At 35.2% G+C, this 17983-nt stretch overlaps 1 protein-coding gene across 1 annotated transcript in view; it reads right to left on the bottom strand.

Annotated features, from left to right (window-relative positions):
• The window catches only part of SKIV2L2 (superkiller viralicidic activity 2-like 2 (S. cerevisiae)), a 94722-nt gene that overhangs the window by 35576 nt on the left and 41163 nt on the right, over nt 1-17983 (bottom strand). Inside the window, exons 16-18 of the mRNA XM_008573095.1 lie at nt 10082-10254; nt 9417-9485; nt 835-963 (exon numbers count right to left, since the gene is read on the bottom strand). Of these exons, the coding sequence (XP_008571317.1) occupies nt 835-963; nt 9417-9485; nt 10082-10254 (371 nt within the window). The remainder of the gene's footprint in view (nt 1-834; nt 964-9416; nt 9486-10081; nt 10255-17983) is intronic.

Below are 17983 nucleotides of genomic sequence, written 5' to 3'. Positions count from 1 at the left end.
GACATTCAGGAAATATGGGCATCTCATGTGGCAAATCAAATACTTTACATTTAATTAGAAGTACATGTAAATTGAATGATTTTAACTAAAATTTGGGTAGAATTTTTATTATCATACTAATGCTTCAATCATTACAGATGCTCCTGGACTTGTGATGGGATTATGTACTGATAAACCCATCAGAAATTGAAAATATCATAAGTTGAAAATTCATTTAATACAGCTACAACTAAGTTACCAAACATCATAATTTATCCTAGCCTATGTTAAATGTGCTCATAACACTTACATTAGCCTACGGTTTGGCAAAATCATCTAACACGAAGCCTATTTTATAACAAAGTGTTCAATATCTCATGTAATTTACTGACATTCTACTGAATGTGTACTTGCTTTCACATTATCATAAAGTAAAAAAAATCTTAAGTCAAACCATCATTAAGTCAGGGATCATCTCTATTTCCATGGGAATAAAATAAACAGCATGGATGAATGCAAACTGTAAAATCATTCAGTCACAGCAATGATAACAAAAATATTTATAGCCCTAGTAAAATCCAACTTCATTTGGAATTTAAATTATTAAATTCTCTTCATCTTTCACTCTGTCATTATTTACCTTGTCATAGTTTGATAAAAGAAAAAGAAAACAGAAGTCTCATTAATTATTTGACTGATATTTTAGATGGCTTTAATAATATACTTCAAATACCTTGGAAATTTCTAATTTAGAAATGATAGTATGATGTTCATATAATCACATTCAGAAACTCTAGTGATTATAAATAATTCACAAAATAACTGAAATCTGAAGGTGAAAAGTAAAGTACAAACCTGCATCTCTCCTTTCTCGTCAGGTTTAGCTGGTTTTGCAGCCTCAGTAGCTGAATTTTTCAAGCTCTCTTTGCTACAGCGCAGAAGTACTTCTACGACATATAAAGGATCCAGTTCACCAGAATTAGGCTAGAAAAAAACAGGTTAAGAGAAGTTCTTTTATTCTTAAAAAACTGGCTCACAAATTTTAAGTTCCACAGGTACAGGAACCATTTTCTCAGCATTTAGCATTATAATTGGCACACACTATGCAGTAAATGCTTATTTCATGAAATAAAGGCTGTCTCTCTGCATCCTTCAACATGTTCTACTAGATGAGAAAACATGGAAATAACTTGTCAACTGTGACCTTAGAAACGTTTTAGTTTCTAAGAATTCATTTATAATTTTATCTAATATTATATCAGAATTAGAAAAAGAAACTAAAAGAAAGTATCAGTTTCAGAAAATGAATCTGTATCTTTAAGTCACCCTAATTAAACAACACAAAAAACAGACTGAGAATGTTATTTTATGTCTTAGTACACTGGCACTTCTATAAGGTGGTCCCATATCATTTTACTAATAAGTCTTTCAGAGTCTTTATATTCTCTAATAAAACCATGATTCTTAAGATCTAAGGACTAATCACATCAATTGTACTATGTTTGAGAGCAGTGTCTTTCAAACAGTAATAGAAGATTTTTTTATTCAGTAAAGTTTTCCTCCCTACTTTTTTTTTTTTTTTTTCCTTTTTTCTTTTTTCGTGACCAGTAACGGGATCACAACCCTCGGTGTCGTGCCTGTACCGCGACCGGCAACAGGATCGCAACCCTCGGTGTCACGCCCGCACTGCGCTCAGCCAGTGAGCGGACCAGTCTCTATATGGGATCCGAACCCTCGGCGGGAGCGCCGCTGCGCTCCCAAGCGCCGCACTCAACCAAGTGCACCAGCAGGTCTCTATATGGGATCCGAACCCTCGGCGGGAGCACCGCTGCGCTCCCAAGCGCCGCACTCAACCAAGTGCACCAGCAGGCCGGCCCAAGAATTCCTCCCTACTTTTGAAATAAAATATTTGAATGATCTCTTTTGCATAAAATAAACAAAAGGAAAGTTATTTTGATTGGGGGGAACACGGCAAAGATCTGACTGCTTGGCCTTCACCCAGAATAGTTCCTATTAAAAAATAAAAATCTGTCAATAAATGACAATTAATCCATATCTATAAACTATTTCTGCAATAAATGACCAATTGTTTAACAAGAGTAAAAGATATTTCCAAATACCGACCAACCAAAAAAACCTCATAATCACAATTATTTTAAATCATTGAGTTCAAAGAAAGCAAAGCTCCATTTTACAATGCAAAAGGAAAACTAGCTTTTCCTCAGTTTATGTTTTTTCCAAAATACGGTTATTTTTAAAAAAAGTTCAGAACATTTCTCAGCTTGGTTTAAAGACAAAGCAAAGATGGGTAGTATGTTCAACTAGATGATATCTGTCTGTGGAGATTATGTGTATAGACAGCTCAGTCATTATAAAATGAGTTTTATAAACAATGACCTAAACGAATAGTTTTGACCATCTGTCAACTCTTTCTAAAGAGCCAATGATTATAAGGAGACTCAGTGATTGTCATATTAGCTTTGCAGAGGGGGGGAAACCCTTCGGAGGAAGATGCATTCCATAATTTGATGAAAAAATTAACTCTCAAGTGTTAGGAGACTTGTGAGTATCTGGAAAAAAATAAATGAAGGCTATGAGCAGTCTTTAATGTAGCTGCATAATCTAAAACTCTATTGTTTGTTTAGTTACAATTCTGTAGATTTTATTTGTACATTTAATATTCTCCATCTGTAAGATACAACAATCACAGACATAACTATAAGAACTCAAGCAGATTACCTACCATACATAAACATCTGTCTTTGTAGAACTACCAAATCACTTATAACAACTTTATGAAAATATCCTCAAGTGTTACTATGGAAACACATTTGAAAGCCTTCTTCATTGTAACATTAAATTAAAATTGCTGTTAAAAATATCTCCTGAGGCTCTTTCTGCCATCTTTCTCTGCTGGTTACACTGGCAAATTTGAAATCATTGATGATCACAGAGCTGGGAAAATTGTTGTGAACCTCAAAGGCAGGTTAAACAAGTGTGGAGTGATCAGCCCCAGATTCGATGTACAACTCAAAGATCTAGAAAAATGGCAGAATAATTTGCTCCCATCACGTAAGTTTGGTTTCATTGTACTGACAACCTTGGCTGGCATCATGGACCATGAAGAAGCAAGACGAAAACACACAGGAGGGAAAATCCTGGGATTCATTTCCTAGGAATGTAATACCTATGTACAAATAAGATGCCTCAGTGGACCAAAAAAAAAAAACTGAGATTATAAATTTTTTTCAGCTAATTTATTTTAGTTCTGTACTCTATAAAGATGGATTATAATCTGTCACATAAGCGAAAATAACTTTTATTTAGCTTTCCAATAATTGTTTTATCTTAAATTCTTTAAATTTTTGTTCATATCTGAATTTTTATTTCTTAATCATATAAATGAATTTTCTTTTCACTAACTTCTCTTTATTCATTTTAAAATGTGGCTAATTTCTCATTATAAATGGAAATCACCAAATTAAACACAATTTTGATAATCCCAAACTTGTAGAATTAAAGAAATAAACAATATGAAATAAATATTCACAAGGGCATTTTTATGTCTTAGAATTCTTTCTAAGTGTTTTCTCCCTCCACCTCTGGCAAACACTACTGGCTACAAACATTTTGGGTTAGTATTCTCACCTAGATTACAAAGTTAATAAAACATACTTCACATTTTTAGTGAACAAATGCAAGTAGCTCAATGGAAAAATCAGGTTCATCATCAATTTAAACAGAAAAAAATGAATGTGCTCCTCTCTAGTCCTCATTTCATGAACTGTCATCAACTAGTTCCTTTTATACATGAATTAAAGATCATCAGAGGAAAATAATTTTTAAAAAGTTTAGTGTGTGCATGTGACATAAATGTAATTATATTAGCTATAATTTTTCTCTCCTGAAAATGTAAAACCTTAGATTGACTACTGGCATCACAACATGAGGGGCTCCTCAAACCTGCTCCCTAGTGGAGCGTATTATGAAAAAAGTGGAGAATATTATGAGAACACCAACCATTTAAAGTCTGTGGAAATGATCCTAAGGGAATATCAAATGAAGAAACATCTAGTCAAAAAAATCCACTAAAATTCAGTAAGAACAGCAAAAGTCTGTGATATCTGAACCAAGGCCAGTCCCTCTCTCACTCCTCCCAGCTCATCAAGGCAGAAACTTCAGGGCTGGGCAATTACCACAGCTAGTTAGAGCATGATACCACAACAAGGTCAGGGTTTGGACCCCCTTACTGGCCAGCAGCAGTTTAAAAAAAAAAAAAAAGAAACAAACTTCAGACTGGTGAAGCCAAAATTACAGGAAGGCTTTGCTTTCCTGCAACTCTCAGCTGGGCTCGCTTTCCAGGAAGGGCAGGATGACAGCATTTCTTATCCTGCTCCCACCTACCTGTTACTTAGGCTAAATTCTGGGCTTGTGAAGATGAGAGGTAAGGGCTCACTTCTTCTGCCCAGCCTCCAATGGTTAGCCAGAGGCTCTATTTTAGGTGTGGCACTGATGGGAATAAGGGCATCAATAGCCCTTCCCCTGACTTAATAAGGCACTAGTTCCATGCTGGGAGAGGCAACCTGAAAAGACCTGAGGCTACCACCCCATCCTCCATCTAGCCCTCAGCTCCAAAAGCAAGGGTGCCATAAGAGAAAATTTTGCCATTGTCCCCACTCTCAGCTTTAGAATTTTGGCTCAGATTTTGCCTGGAGGGAGAAGCAGGCCTTAAATTAGATAGCTCTGAATATTTTCTTGTTCGAGCCTACAGGAATTCTCAAAAACAGTGGGGGTTGTGGAGAAAGACAGTTATTGGTAGATTTTGTAGATTCACTAGAGATACACGTTAAATTGTAGGCCAGCTAGTTTGCGGGAGAGAGAACCCGTTTTTTTTTTGTTTTTGTTTTGTAAGGAAGATAGCTGGGAGCAGTCCTTCTGCTAGTACAGCTTAACTGTTGAGTATGTATAGCGAAAACTGTAGTCAAAAAGACCCCTGCCAAAAGCATTGCCAACCCAAGGTGTTTGTGGGCATATCGAAGGCTGTGTCACCCACACTCCAACCCCAGGAACAAAATAAAAGGCTTAACACTGGGTTCTGGGGGTTGGGGGATGGTGAGTGGGGCAGAATAGATTTCACTCAAATAATCTAGCTAGTCAATAAACAAATAAACAAGCAAATAACAACAATAACCTGCAAGGGGGGATGGAGGAAAAACCCAGAATTACTATATTATCTAAAATGCCCAATTTCCAATGATAAAAAACGAGACATGCAAGGAAACAGGAAAGTAGGAATTATGACCCATATACCAGAAAAAACATGCAACAAAAACTGCCTGTCAAAGTAACCAAGATATTGTATTAAACAGAGACTTAAAAGTAGCCATTAAAATACATAGAAAGGACTGAAAAAAAATCATAATTATAGAAGTAAATAAAGGAAGGTAAGATAACAATGTTATATCAAATAGAGACTATAAAGAGATAGAAACTATAACAGAGAATGTAAGGAAATTCTGAGTTCAAAAATATAGTAAGTAAAATGACAGAAATAACCAGAGGGGCCCAACAGTAGATCTAAACTGGTAGACGAAAACGTTAGCAGACTTGACAATAGACTGATAAAGATAATGCAATTCAAAGAACAAAGAGAAAGAATGAAGAGAAGTGAACTGAGCCTTAGAGAAATATGAGATATCAATAAGCACAACATATCCATAATGGGAATTCCAGAGGAACAGAGAAGAGAGTGGAAAAATCCTCAAGAGACATAATAGCTGAGAACTTCCTAAATTTACTGAAAAAAAGTAATCTACACATCCAGAAAACTCAATGAACTCCAAGAAGAATAAATGCAAAGATTACAGACAACTTTATACAGATATGTTTATCACAGCAAAAATGCAGAAAGCCAAACTGCAAGGAGAAAATCTTGAAAACAGCAAGAAAAAGACTCATCTCTTACAAGGGGACACCAACAAGATTAACAGCAGAAACTTCCCAGCAGAAACAATGAAGCCTGGAAAGCAATGGGTTGGCATAGTCAAAGAAAAAAAAAGAAAAACCTGTTAACTAAGAATCCTATTTCCAGTAAAGTTATTTTTCAAAAACGAAGGCAAAATTAAGATATCCTCAGATAAACAAAAAGAGAATCTTACAAGAAATACTAAAGGAAGTTCTTTGGGCTGAAAGCAAGTGACACCAGACATTTACTTAAGTCCACACAAAAAAGCAAAGAACACTGGTAAAGGTAATTATGTAATTACAAAAGACAGAAATAAATGAATATTTCTTTTTCTCCTAAGTATACACTGTATTCTTAAGCCAGTAACATTTTGAAATATAGTATATTTGGCAATAACAGCACAAAGAAGGGGGTGGAAGTAAAGCTGTACTGGGCTAAGGCAATAACTAAGACAATAACTTGAATCCATAGGTAGAAATAAAGAAAACCCAAAATGATAAATAAGATGCATACTTGCTCTCCTTTTTTCTCTAAATTTCTTTAGAAGTCACCAAATTATATAAAGTAATAATTATAACAATGTATTATTGGGTTTATAACATTTACAGATGTAATATGCATAACAATACCACAAAAAGAAGGAAAATGGCATAGAGACATATAGGAATAATGTTTCTATATCTCACTGGAATTAAGTCAGTTTAAATCTAAAACTTATCTGGTAACTTAATATGTATATGGAAAGCTTTAGCAACCACTAAAAAAATAACATAAAGTATATATACTGAAAAAATAGTTAAAAAAACTGAAATGCCACATTTGAAAATATTCACTTAATGCAAAGAAACCAGTAAGGAAAGAAAAGAAAAACAAAAAAAGACCCAGAGAACAAAAATTTACATGGCAGACATAAAAACAACTATTGTCAATAATAAAGTTAAATGTGAATGGATTAAGCAACCCAAAAAAGGCAATACGCTCCAAATTCATGTATAGATTCAATACAATACCTACCAGATGGCTGTACATATCTGTGAATATACTAAAAGTCACCAAATTATACACTTTAAATTGGTAAGCTGCACATTACGTGAATAATGTCTCAAAACTGCTTAAACAAAGAAACAAAAAAGTAAAACTTATAGTGAAAAGAATCTACAGCATTACAGTACAATGAAAGTAAGAATATTCTGCCCTACCAATATTCTCTTAAATATGGACAAGTTGTAGAATGAGTAAACTGGCAAAGGCATGCTAACTTTTCCATCAAGGGTTAAATAAATGCATGTATGCTATTTCCTTCCAATATCTTTCAAACACTTTTACCAGGGGAACTTCTAATGTCAACCACCAGCACAAAAATCTGAGCAGGTTAAAAAACCAACTCATCAAACAAAAATAAACCCAAGTGAATCAACCAACCAACCAACCAACTAACCTTCAACTATTTCCTTCCAATATCTTTCAAACACTTTTACCAGGGGAACTTCTAATGTCAACCACCAGCTCAAAAATCTGAGCAGGTTAAAAAACCAACTCACCAAACAAAAATAAACCCAAGTAAATCAATCAACCAACCAACCAACTAACCTTCAAAAGCCTGTCATTGCTTTTACATGTTTAAATCTAGCCCCAATATACTTCAGACCTACATTTTAAGCACTTTCCATGATTATCCCTAATACCTTTTTTGATGTTATTCCTTCCATTAACCTGAAATGTTCTGGAACTGCTGCACACCACTGCTCCTCCACCAATGTATACCCATCAAATGAAACTCTACTTCAAGGTTCCCTTTAAAATTTTAAATATTCTCTTCCTTCTCAGATGCCATCTCCACTAGTTCATACATAACTAATTTCTTCCTCCTCTCTGTTCCAAATGCACTGTGCCTATATCTTTACTAAAGTATTTATCACATTCTGCCTTATATTTTCATTATCTGCTTGCCACTGTTTCCAACAAGTGAGCACAAGAATTTTGTGTCTATGGTCAATGAATGTTTGATAAATTGGAATAAAATGAGATAATGAGTTTGATAATAGTTCAAAAAAAATCGTATAAATTAAAAATTACTAAGTTAATAATTCATCAAAATGGCAGTACCAAACTAAATATCCTTAAGAAGTTCCTCAGTGAGATCAATCAAAGATCATAAATCAAAACACCCATCACAAACCTAAGACCTTAATTTTTTCTCCACAACAAATGGATTCAATATCTCAAAGGTCACTTATATATTTCAGGACTAACTTTCAATCCCAAAGCTTAGTTCCTAACTGCCTCTACACATAGGTGGGATGAAAAAGTTAAAGACCAAAAATCATAAAATCTATCTTAAAAGAACTTTTACATTTAAAAGATAAGGAAATATAGGCATGAAGACACAAAATGTCTTGGAGGAGGTTACTTACTGGCAGATAACAGGATGGTGCCTACTGCAGCTAAAGAAAATATAATAGGCAGGATGGCTTAATTTCAAGATAGTTACTCTTCTAACAAATTAACAAGATCATCTTTGATTTTATATATAAGTAATCTTTTCAAAATATTTATATAAATAATGACCAAAATCAACTTTATCATTGCCTCCACTTAGACAGAATAAGCAAAACTAAACAGCTCTCAATTTCTTTTCTTTGTGTCTCTAACAAATACCTAATTGAAATTCTAATTGTCAGTGTGAGAAGCTGATTTTTCCTAATATTCAATTTAAAGACTAAAATCATAAAAAAGACTGACGAAACTCAGAGAAGAAATGTAAATTGTCATGAAATTAAAACTTTTTGTTTTTGTTAGGAAAATAACCATATATCTTTTAAAGACAAAATTTAGGCCGGCCCGGTGGCACACTGGATAGTGTGCCGCTTGGGAAGCGCGGCGGCGCTCCCGCCCGAGGGTTTGGATCCCACATACAGACCGGTTCCCGCTCACTGGCTGAGCGAGGCGCGGGGGCGACACCGAGGGTTGCGATCCCGTTGCCGGTCCCCGGTCCGGTATGGGGGCAACACTTAGGGTTGCGATCCGTGGCTGGACACGGAAAAAGACAAAAGACAAAAAAAAAAAAAAAAGACAAAATTTAAGGTTATTCAAAGAATTAATTCCTTATGGCAGAATTTATTAGCCCTTCTCTTAAGGTAATTCTATTTCTACTTAGACCAATTTCATGAATCTGAAAAAACATTTCACTAAAAATTTATATACAATTCTTTTTTTTTTCCTTTTTGTCTTTTTTTTTTGTGACCGGTAATGGGATCGCAACCCTCGGTGTCGCGCCCATACCGCGACTGGCAACGGGATCGCAACCCTCGGTGTCGCACCCACACCGCACTCAACCAGTGAGCGGACCAGTCTCTATATGGGATCCGAACCCTCGGCAGGAGCGCCGCCGCACTCCCAAGCGCCACACTCTACTGAGTGCGCCACCGGGCCGGCCCCTATATACAATTCTAATTCAAGGACAACAGCTTACCTTAACATTTGACTTTTTTGAAAAATTCACCACTACTCCCCAGCCAAAGTCATCTCCTTCATTCTTTACCTGAGAAGAAAGTAAAGCAAATAAACAAGAATAATGTTTATATCTAAAAGGCAATTTTAGACTTTCATACCCACATTATAGACTAATAGAACTTTTGAATTTTCCAGATAAAATTTTTTTTGAAAGATCACTGCTAAAGGAACAAGGAACAAGATATTAACCCCACAGAAAAAAACCAGCGTCAAGTTTCATACACCCCCACAATAGCAATAATAGGAACCTCTCAATGGGCAAACAAATGCTAAAAATGAGACAGTAAATTTGTTCTGAGACTTTCATATCCAGTGAATTCAATCCCAGACTTAAAACTGCCTTGTTTTTAGATAACATATAAAATATTTCCAGTTATGAAACACTAATTCCAAACCTATCTACTTCTATTTATATTCCCCAAAATGAAAACCAGTGGTGTTTTAAAAGGCTTTCACTTAAGTCCCAAAATTGGTGCCATGTGAAAACAGGTAAAATAATTAACATAGATCAACTGTTTTCAGCAGGAAGCATTTACCAAGATAAGAAAAATAATTAGAATCTTTATCCAAAATATTTTAAAATTCTGAAATATTCAAATATTTTATGAAGAAACAATGACATACCTTTACCAAACGACCTGGCTGTAGAAATGGTAAGCAGTATTTTGGTTTGTGAATATATTCTTCAATTTCTTTACCCAGTTTGGCAAGCTGCTGTCTAATCTTATAATAGATGACTACACTTTCTTCATTGGGAATTACTATTTTATTATACTGTTCTTCTGAGTTCTTTACCTCTGTAAATAAAACACAGGTACAATACCAAAAAATTATATACCTTATGTAAATTGTGCCCAAAACATATCTATTTTTTCCTACTACAATTGTAGGAAGCAAAATCAGTTTGTTACACTAGAAGTTTTGAGGAAAAGTTTCTTGAGATGACTCTAAAACATGTTGTCTAGTTTCTCCCTTCTCCCTTAAGGTTCACCTTCTCTGTTCTCTCATAGTTCCTGCTATCAGTCAAATGTGTCCCCCAAAAGTTCATCTGTTAGAAACTTGATGCCCATGCTAACAGTGTTAAGAGGATGGGAAATCCAATAACGTATTTGAAAGGTATGGCTTTTGAGAGGTGATTGGATGGTGAGGACTGTGGCCTCATGAATGGACTAATGACTTATCACCAGTATGGAATGGTGGCTTTAAAAGGACAGCAAGTGATCCCTGCACCAGCCAACTGTCCCCTCCTTTCCTCCCCCCAAAAAAGAGAGCAAGAGAGAAGGTTAGCTCTCTTGCTCATGCCAATTCTCGCCATACGATACCCTGGTCACCATGGGACCCTGTACAGAGTTCCGCCTAGAAGGCGGCCCTCACCAGATGTGCCCCTGGACCGTAGACTTCCCAGCCTACAAAACTGTAAGAAATATATTTCATTTCTTTATAAACTACCAAGTTTCATGTATTCAGTTATCAGCAACAGAAATGGACTGATATAGTTCCCCAATTTACTCAATGTAAAGCGAGTCTGAATTGGCAGCAAGTTAACGCCTGTCCAGTTAATTCTCTCCCTATGGATTGGATTGGAAAAGGGAAACATTTCTGGAAATTCTAGACGTACAATGTCCAACACAGCACAGTCCTAGGAAATTTTATGTGATAACAGAAATTTTCTATGTCTGCTCTCCAGTACAGTAGCTAGCAGACACTAGCCATATGTGGTTACCTAACTTAATTATACTAAATTAAAACTTTAGTTCCTCAGGTCCACTATCACCAGTTCAAATGTTCAACAGCCACATGTAGCTACAGGCTACTATACTTGGATAGCACAGACATAGAACACTTACACCACTGCAAAAAGTTCTATTTAACAGTGCTGTTTCAGACCTTCTAAATAATATGTGCTTTAACTCAGCAGAGGATCCAGTTTGCTAACCTCATTAGGCTTCTAATACCACCTGGAAGACAAAGCATATTTACCTCTGTACTTTGTTGGTGGCCAAAACTTTAGTCCCTTTTGGCAACTGTCCTCTTAGCTAATCTAATTATCCAGGTGCCATTTCTGCCCTAATTTTTGCTTGTAGTGCTGACCTCCCTTACTAATTCATTCCATCAAGCCTCTATCCCACTATTAACAAACTCTTTTTATAGTGGTAAAATATACATAATATGTATCATTAGCGACATGTAGTATATTCACAATGTATGCAATCACCACAACTTTCTAGTTCTAGACTTTTTCACCATCACAAAAGGAAACTTTATGCCCATTAAGCAAACAGTCCTCATTCCCCTTTTCCCCTCACTTCTTCCTATCTTTCTCTGTGATTTCCTTATGAGTTTCATATATATGGAATCATGCAATATGTGGCTTTTTGTGTCTGGCTTCCTTCATTTAGCAAGTTTTAAAGGTTCATCTATGTTGTAGTATGTATCAGTACTTCATTCCTTTTTATGGCTGAATAATAATCCATTGTATGACTATACTGCATTTGTTTATCCATTTATAAGCTGACAGACATTTGGACTGTTTCCACTTTTTGGCTATTATGAACACTGCTGCTATAAACATTCATGCACCATTGTATGACTATACTGCATTTGTTTATCCATTTATAAGCTGACAGACATTTGGACTGTTTGCACTTTTTGGCTATTATGAACACTGCTGCTATAAACATTCATGCACAAGTTCATGTTTCAATATATTTCCAATTTTGAATGTGCTGCCAGGAGTGGAATTGCAGGGTTGTATGGTAAATTCCATATTTAATTTCTTGAGAAACCGCCAAACTGTTTTCCACAGTGATACCATTTAGTTATTTTCCTTCTTTAAAAAAAAATCCATCCTAGTGAGTGCGAAGTGGTATGTCAATTTGGTTTTGATTTGCATTTTTCTTATAACTAATGATGTTGAGTATCTTTTCATGTGCTTGTTGGCTATTTGTATATCCTATGTAGAAATGTCTATTCAGATCCTTTGCCCATTTTTAAACTGAATTATCTTTTTGCTGTTGACTTGTAAGAGTTCTTCATATATTCTGGATACCAGATCTATCCTATGTAGAAATGTCTATTCAGATCCTTTGCCCATTTTTAAACTGAATTATCTTTTTGTTGTTGACTTGTAAGAGTTCTTCATATATTCTGGATACCAGATCTTTATCAGATAGATGATTTACAAATATTTTTTCTCATTCTTTGGGGTGTCTTTTCACTTTCTTTACAGTGTCCTTTGATGTGCAAACATTCATAATTTTTATGAAATTCAATTTATTTTTTCTTTTGTTGTTCATGCTTTTGGCGTCATATCTAAGAAATTACTGCCAAATCTAAGGCTTCATAAGTAAACATTCATAATTTTTATGAAATTCAATTTATTTTTTCTTTTGTTGTTCATGCTTTTGGCGCCATATCTAAGAAATCACTGCCAAATCTAAGGCTTCATAAGGCTGTGAAGATTTATACCTATGTTTTCTTCTAAGAGTTATTATTTTAGTTCTTACATTTAGAACTTTCATCCATCTCCTGTTAATTTTTGTATATGTTGTGAGGATAGGGCCCAACTTCATTCTTCTGTAGGTTGCTATCTTGCTGTCCCAGCACCATTTGTTGTAAATCAATGGATAATAAATGTATGGGTTTATTTCTGGATTCTCAATTCTATTCCATTCATCTGCATCAAACTCCTCTATTTAACCTGTGTGCTCCAGTATCTTAATCTGCAAAATGATAACAGTAGCACACATATAGTTCTTTCCTAGGGATTAATTGACAAAAGATATAAAATGTACTTTTCTAACAGTACAGCACAAACTGGAAGAACATTACTTTCGTATTATTATTATTACTGTCAAACTTTTCATAGACTGCTCCTTTAACTTCTGGTCTTTTGTACTACCTTGAACATACTGCATCATCCTGGTTATTTCAGTTTTGTCTGTTTGGTTTCTTTTTTCTGTTCTTGTGACAGTTGGCCACTATGCAGATCTGGACCCTTGACTTTGGTGTTACAGCACCATGCTCTTACCAACTGAAATAACCAGCCAACCCTACCCTGGTTATTTTTAAATGAACTGCATCACTGCTTACAGAAACTGTATTTCATTAGTTATAGTCTAAAATGATATTGATGACAACACACATTATGGCAGTAAACATTATCAAAAAAAGAAACAATTAAAAACCTATGAGAATATTTGACAAACTAAAGTCATTAAGAAGTTATATAAAAATGAAAACTGCACACTAAAATGATAATACTGCTGCCCCACCTAGAATTACAAAGTAACATTGTTTGTAGGAATCAGTGGAACACTAACTCTGCACTGACAGGAGGAGTCTGAGGAGATGATAGACAAAGATATCTGCTTGGATGAGTCTCTATTATCCCCCATCCTGCACCGCAAATCACTTCTGTGCTCAGACCATTTAACTAATGAGTCAAAAGGTTGACATTTTAAGAAGTCCCATTTATTTTGTATCTAGGATTAACTACAGCTGTATGCCACTCCAGAAAGTTGGGTAAGTTTAGGTGTAGCTTTTTTCTCCAAATTAAAAAATTCTGTTTCTCTAATCTTTTCTCAAAAGTTAAAAAACAAAACTGGTTGAATTTATGTCTTCCAAAAGTGACAATGTACATGCAACAAATTAGAAAACAAAGCCAGAAAATGAGACAAAGTTGCCTGTGAAACTCCCCCTATGAACTGAATGAATTTAATATAAGGGTAGTATCTTTTGCACCCTACTCAGTCAAGAACGTTCAATATAAGAAGCTGGTTTCATTGCAGCACAAAAGAGAAGACCCCATGAGCACTGCCAGAGGAAAGCCCCAGTATTTTAGGAGATAGCATGTTAATATATGTCCATAAACTCTTCAGTTTGCAACCAATTTCTTCCTTTTGAGGAGGAGGGGAGTGGTGGTTGCAATTATATTTATATCATATAATATATGCAAAAGACAGATGTGTGAGTGATGGAGAAATGACTTCCATTCTCAGCACTGACCAAATTTTGCAACAGGTTAAAGTGTAAATTGTTCTACTAATCTAGGGCAATACTATCAGTAATTACAATAAACACTGAGCATTTAACATAAATTATCTCATTTAATTCTTATAAACTGGATGAATTGGATATTATCCCAATTTCACAGAAGAACTAAGGCTCAGGTAATTCTGATTCAAACTCATGTATATCTAATTCCACAGCTCTTACTATTAACTATGACATTATTAAAAGATTAAAATTAAGTCTGTATTTTTCTTTTCAGTCAAGGTACAGTAAAATCCTAGAAGTTTTACTCTATGGCTCACCAAAAAATCTCCTGTGGATTTAGTAAATCAAAATGAAAAACATCTCATGTATGTGAACCATTTAAGTTTGTTACAATGAATAAAGCATTGTATTGTGAAATAAAGATTAATTCTATATTTCCAAAGACAACAGTCTACGTTTTTAAATTTTGGTATATTTAAGGTAGTGAAAATAATACCAGGTCTCTTAAAAAGGTTCTATTAGTATCAATAACAGAAGGAAGTATATACCTCCCTACCAAGTAATGAGTGAAAACAGAAATAAACTCTGTTCAAAATGTATTCTGCATTTTAAGGGCACACAGTATAGCTCTTATCACCTCTAACCATCTTCTCTCACACAATGTGCTTGTTGTTTGGTCACACCACTCAGCCCTGCAAATTGTACTAAGGGTGTTTCAATTCCCTCATCATTTCTCTTTCATCACTTAAATTCCTGCCTCTTCCATTAAAAAGTCTGTTACACTTCTGATATTTAGTTTTTCAACAGTTTCACAGTGTTAGAAAAACAGGCTTTGCCCCTTTAAAAACAGAGGTAGAGAGATGCAGGAATAATTCAATTGCAAGAAGATAAAAGCATATATAAAAACAACACCAAGGAGCAAATATTATGTTATCCACATCCTTTTAAAAGGTACGTCAGTACATCGCCCTGTTTTTATATAAAAAAAAAAAAAAAAAAGTTTAGGTTTGGGGAGACAGAGGACATGGGATAGACTTCATAGAGTGGGTGACAGAGTCTTGGTCAAAATCATATTGAACAATCTGTGAGCTCAGCTAATGGGCATAAAAAAGGGATTTAAATAAATGGGAAAATACTTGGAATTTCCCCTCTATTCCCCACTGTGCATGGGGTATCTTCTATGGAACTACAAAATAATGTAAACACAGTTTAAAAAGTAATGTACTGATTGCCAGAATATAAAAAGAAAAAAAGAAAAAAGCAAAGGTTGTTCCCTTGTTTCTCTTTAGTCTCCAAACCAGTCTAATTGCTGCTGTGTGTGTATGTATAATTACCCTACTCATGCATGACCAAGTGTTAACTGCCTAGGAAGAATATTTTAACGTTTAATTCTCTCCAAACCAGTCTAATTGCTGCTGTGTGTGTATGTATAATTACCCTACTCATGCATGACCTAGTGTTAACTGCCTAGGAAGAATATTTTAACATTTAATTCTTTTTAAGTATTAAACTAGCTTGTAACCTTATACCTGTTTCAATGACAGCATCTGAAATTTCTATGAGGTAAAATTAATGGATTTCTTCGTTAGTACTAATCCGATTTCAATACCTCCTTAATCCAAACCCAAAGGCAAAACGTATTTAAATCCTGATCTTGTTTTAGTTTTATTATTATATAATTTTTGGTTGGAAGAGTGAAGATTTATAGCTTTTGAGATATGGTTCTCTGAGACTAGAATCATACTTTCCTATCTCTGCCAAAACCATGGTTTATCAACCAAGCAAAAATGGCATTCAGCACTTTTCAAGAAAATTAAAAAATGCAATGTGATCTGAAATTATACACATGCCACTAAATTTGTAAGGTGTGTTTTAAAAATTCAACAACTTTGCTTATGGAAATTTAAGTAAGTTGAGTCTTAAAACCAACTAGCTTGAGATTTTTTAAATTATCTTTTGTCATCCTTGTTTTTTATCAGTTAGAGAAGTTACTGCATCTATTCTCATCACCTTATTAAAAAAGGGATGACCCATGCTTTAATAAAAAGAGCATGCTTGGTAGCAGGAGTCCAAGATTCCAGTATCAATTTTGCCATCAACCAAGTGTGTAACCTTAAGATACTGACTTAACTTTTCTAGCATTCCCCTACCTTAAAAAAAAAAAAAAAAAAACCCTAAAAAAAAAAAAAAAAAAAAAAGTCAGTCAAATGATTCCAAAACTCTTTCCAGCTCTATGGTTTGTTAAAACAAAGCTTTCCTAACTTCTGTAATAAATAATATCTGAAGTATTAAGGAAAGAGGAAATAGTTAAGATAGTTCATCAAAGTTGGGGTGAGAAAAAAAAAAAAGAGAATTTTACTCGCCTGGGTCTTCTAAGCCTTTTTCATTCCTCTAAGGCACACTATTATACTTTTTAATTTTGGCTACATAAAAAAATAAGTGGAACTGCTCTATACCTTCCTGATAGAAAGGAATCTCAAATTTGCCTTTACTGTTAAATAAATAATGGCACATTTATAAAATGGAAATATTATGCTGTCAGTAAAAAACCATACTTTCAAAGGATATGTGAAATAAAATTAAAAAAAAAAACCAGAATCAATGAGCCAGTGAAAGTAAAGCATCGGGAGTGCCGCCGCGCTCCCAAGCGGCGCACTGTAGCAGTGCGCCACCAGGCCGGCCCACAAGAACTACAAAATGTTAACAGTAGTTGTGTACCTGTTTCTGTGTGAGATTATAAACGATTTTAACTTTCCTCTATACTTGCTGCATTTTTTTTTGTTTTTACAATGACTGTATTTTTATTAATAAGATTTATCTAAACAAGATTTAAAAAAAAAATCTAGTGGGAAAACTTATAGATATAAATTCAGCTTTTTAATTTTTTTATATTACTTTATTTTATTTATTGAATCAAAATTGATTATACATATTTGGGGGGCGCAACACTGAGATATGTTGATCAAATCGATATTATTAGCATATATATTGTTACAAATTGTAATTATTCTTTATGCTCCTTGTCCAATCTCGCCCCATACCCCTCTCCCTTCCCTCTCCACCCTCTAAGTACCCTAGATTCCTTCTCTCCTGAAAGAATAATGGTTACTCTGGTGATTTGTTGCCTAGATGATCTGTCCAATGCTGAGAGGTGTGATCAGGTCCCCCAATATTATCGCAGAGCAGATGCTTCTTCTGTCACTCTGAAATGGTGGAGAGAGACATCCTCTTCTTTTCTCTGCTGGTGACTCTCCTTGTGTTAATGCACTCCAGTGGTTGGTGACCATCTGTGTGGTGGTTTAGCGGCAACTATGGTTATTGCGGTGTCTGTGGTGGGCCACCCACATGGAGGTGATGTTTTTGGCATGCTCCTTGGTGCTTGCGATGTGCCTGGTTGTGGGGTGGGTCTGGTCCCTGGCTCCATACCTCTGGTCCCCAGGTGGGCCACGAGGCGCTGGTGCAGTGTGTCTGGTTGTGGGAGGGGAGTCCGATCCCCTTCTCCATGCCTCAGGTCCCTGGGTGGGCCCC

Source organism: Galeopterus variegatus, unplaced genomic scaffold (genome assembly GCF_000696425.1).
Source record: "Galeopterus variegatus unplaced genomic scaffold, G_variegatus-3.0.2 Scaffold875, whole genome shotgun sequence".
Taxonomy (NCBI): domain Eukaryota; kingdom Metazoa; phylum Chordata; class Mammalia; order Dermoptera; family Cynocephalidae; genus Galeopterus; species Galeopterus variegatus.
This window is presented reverse-complemented; position numbering and strand designations above follow the sequence as displayed.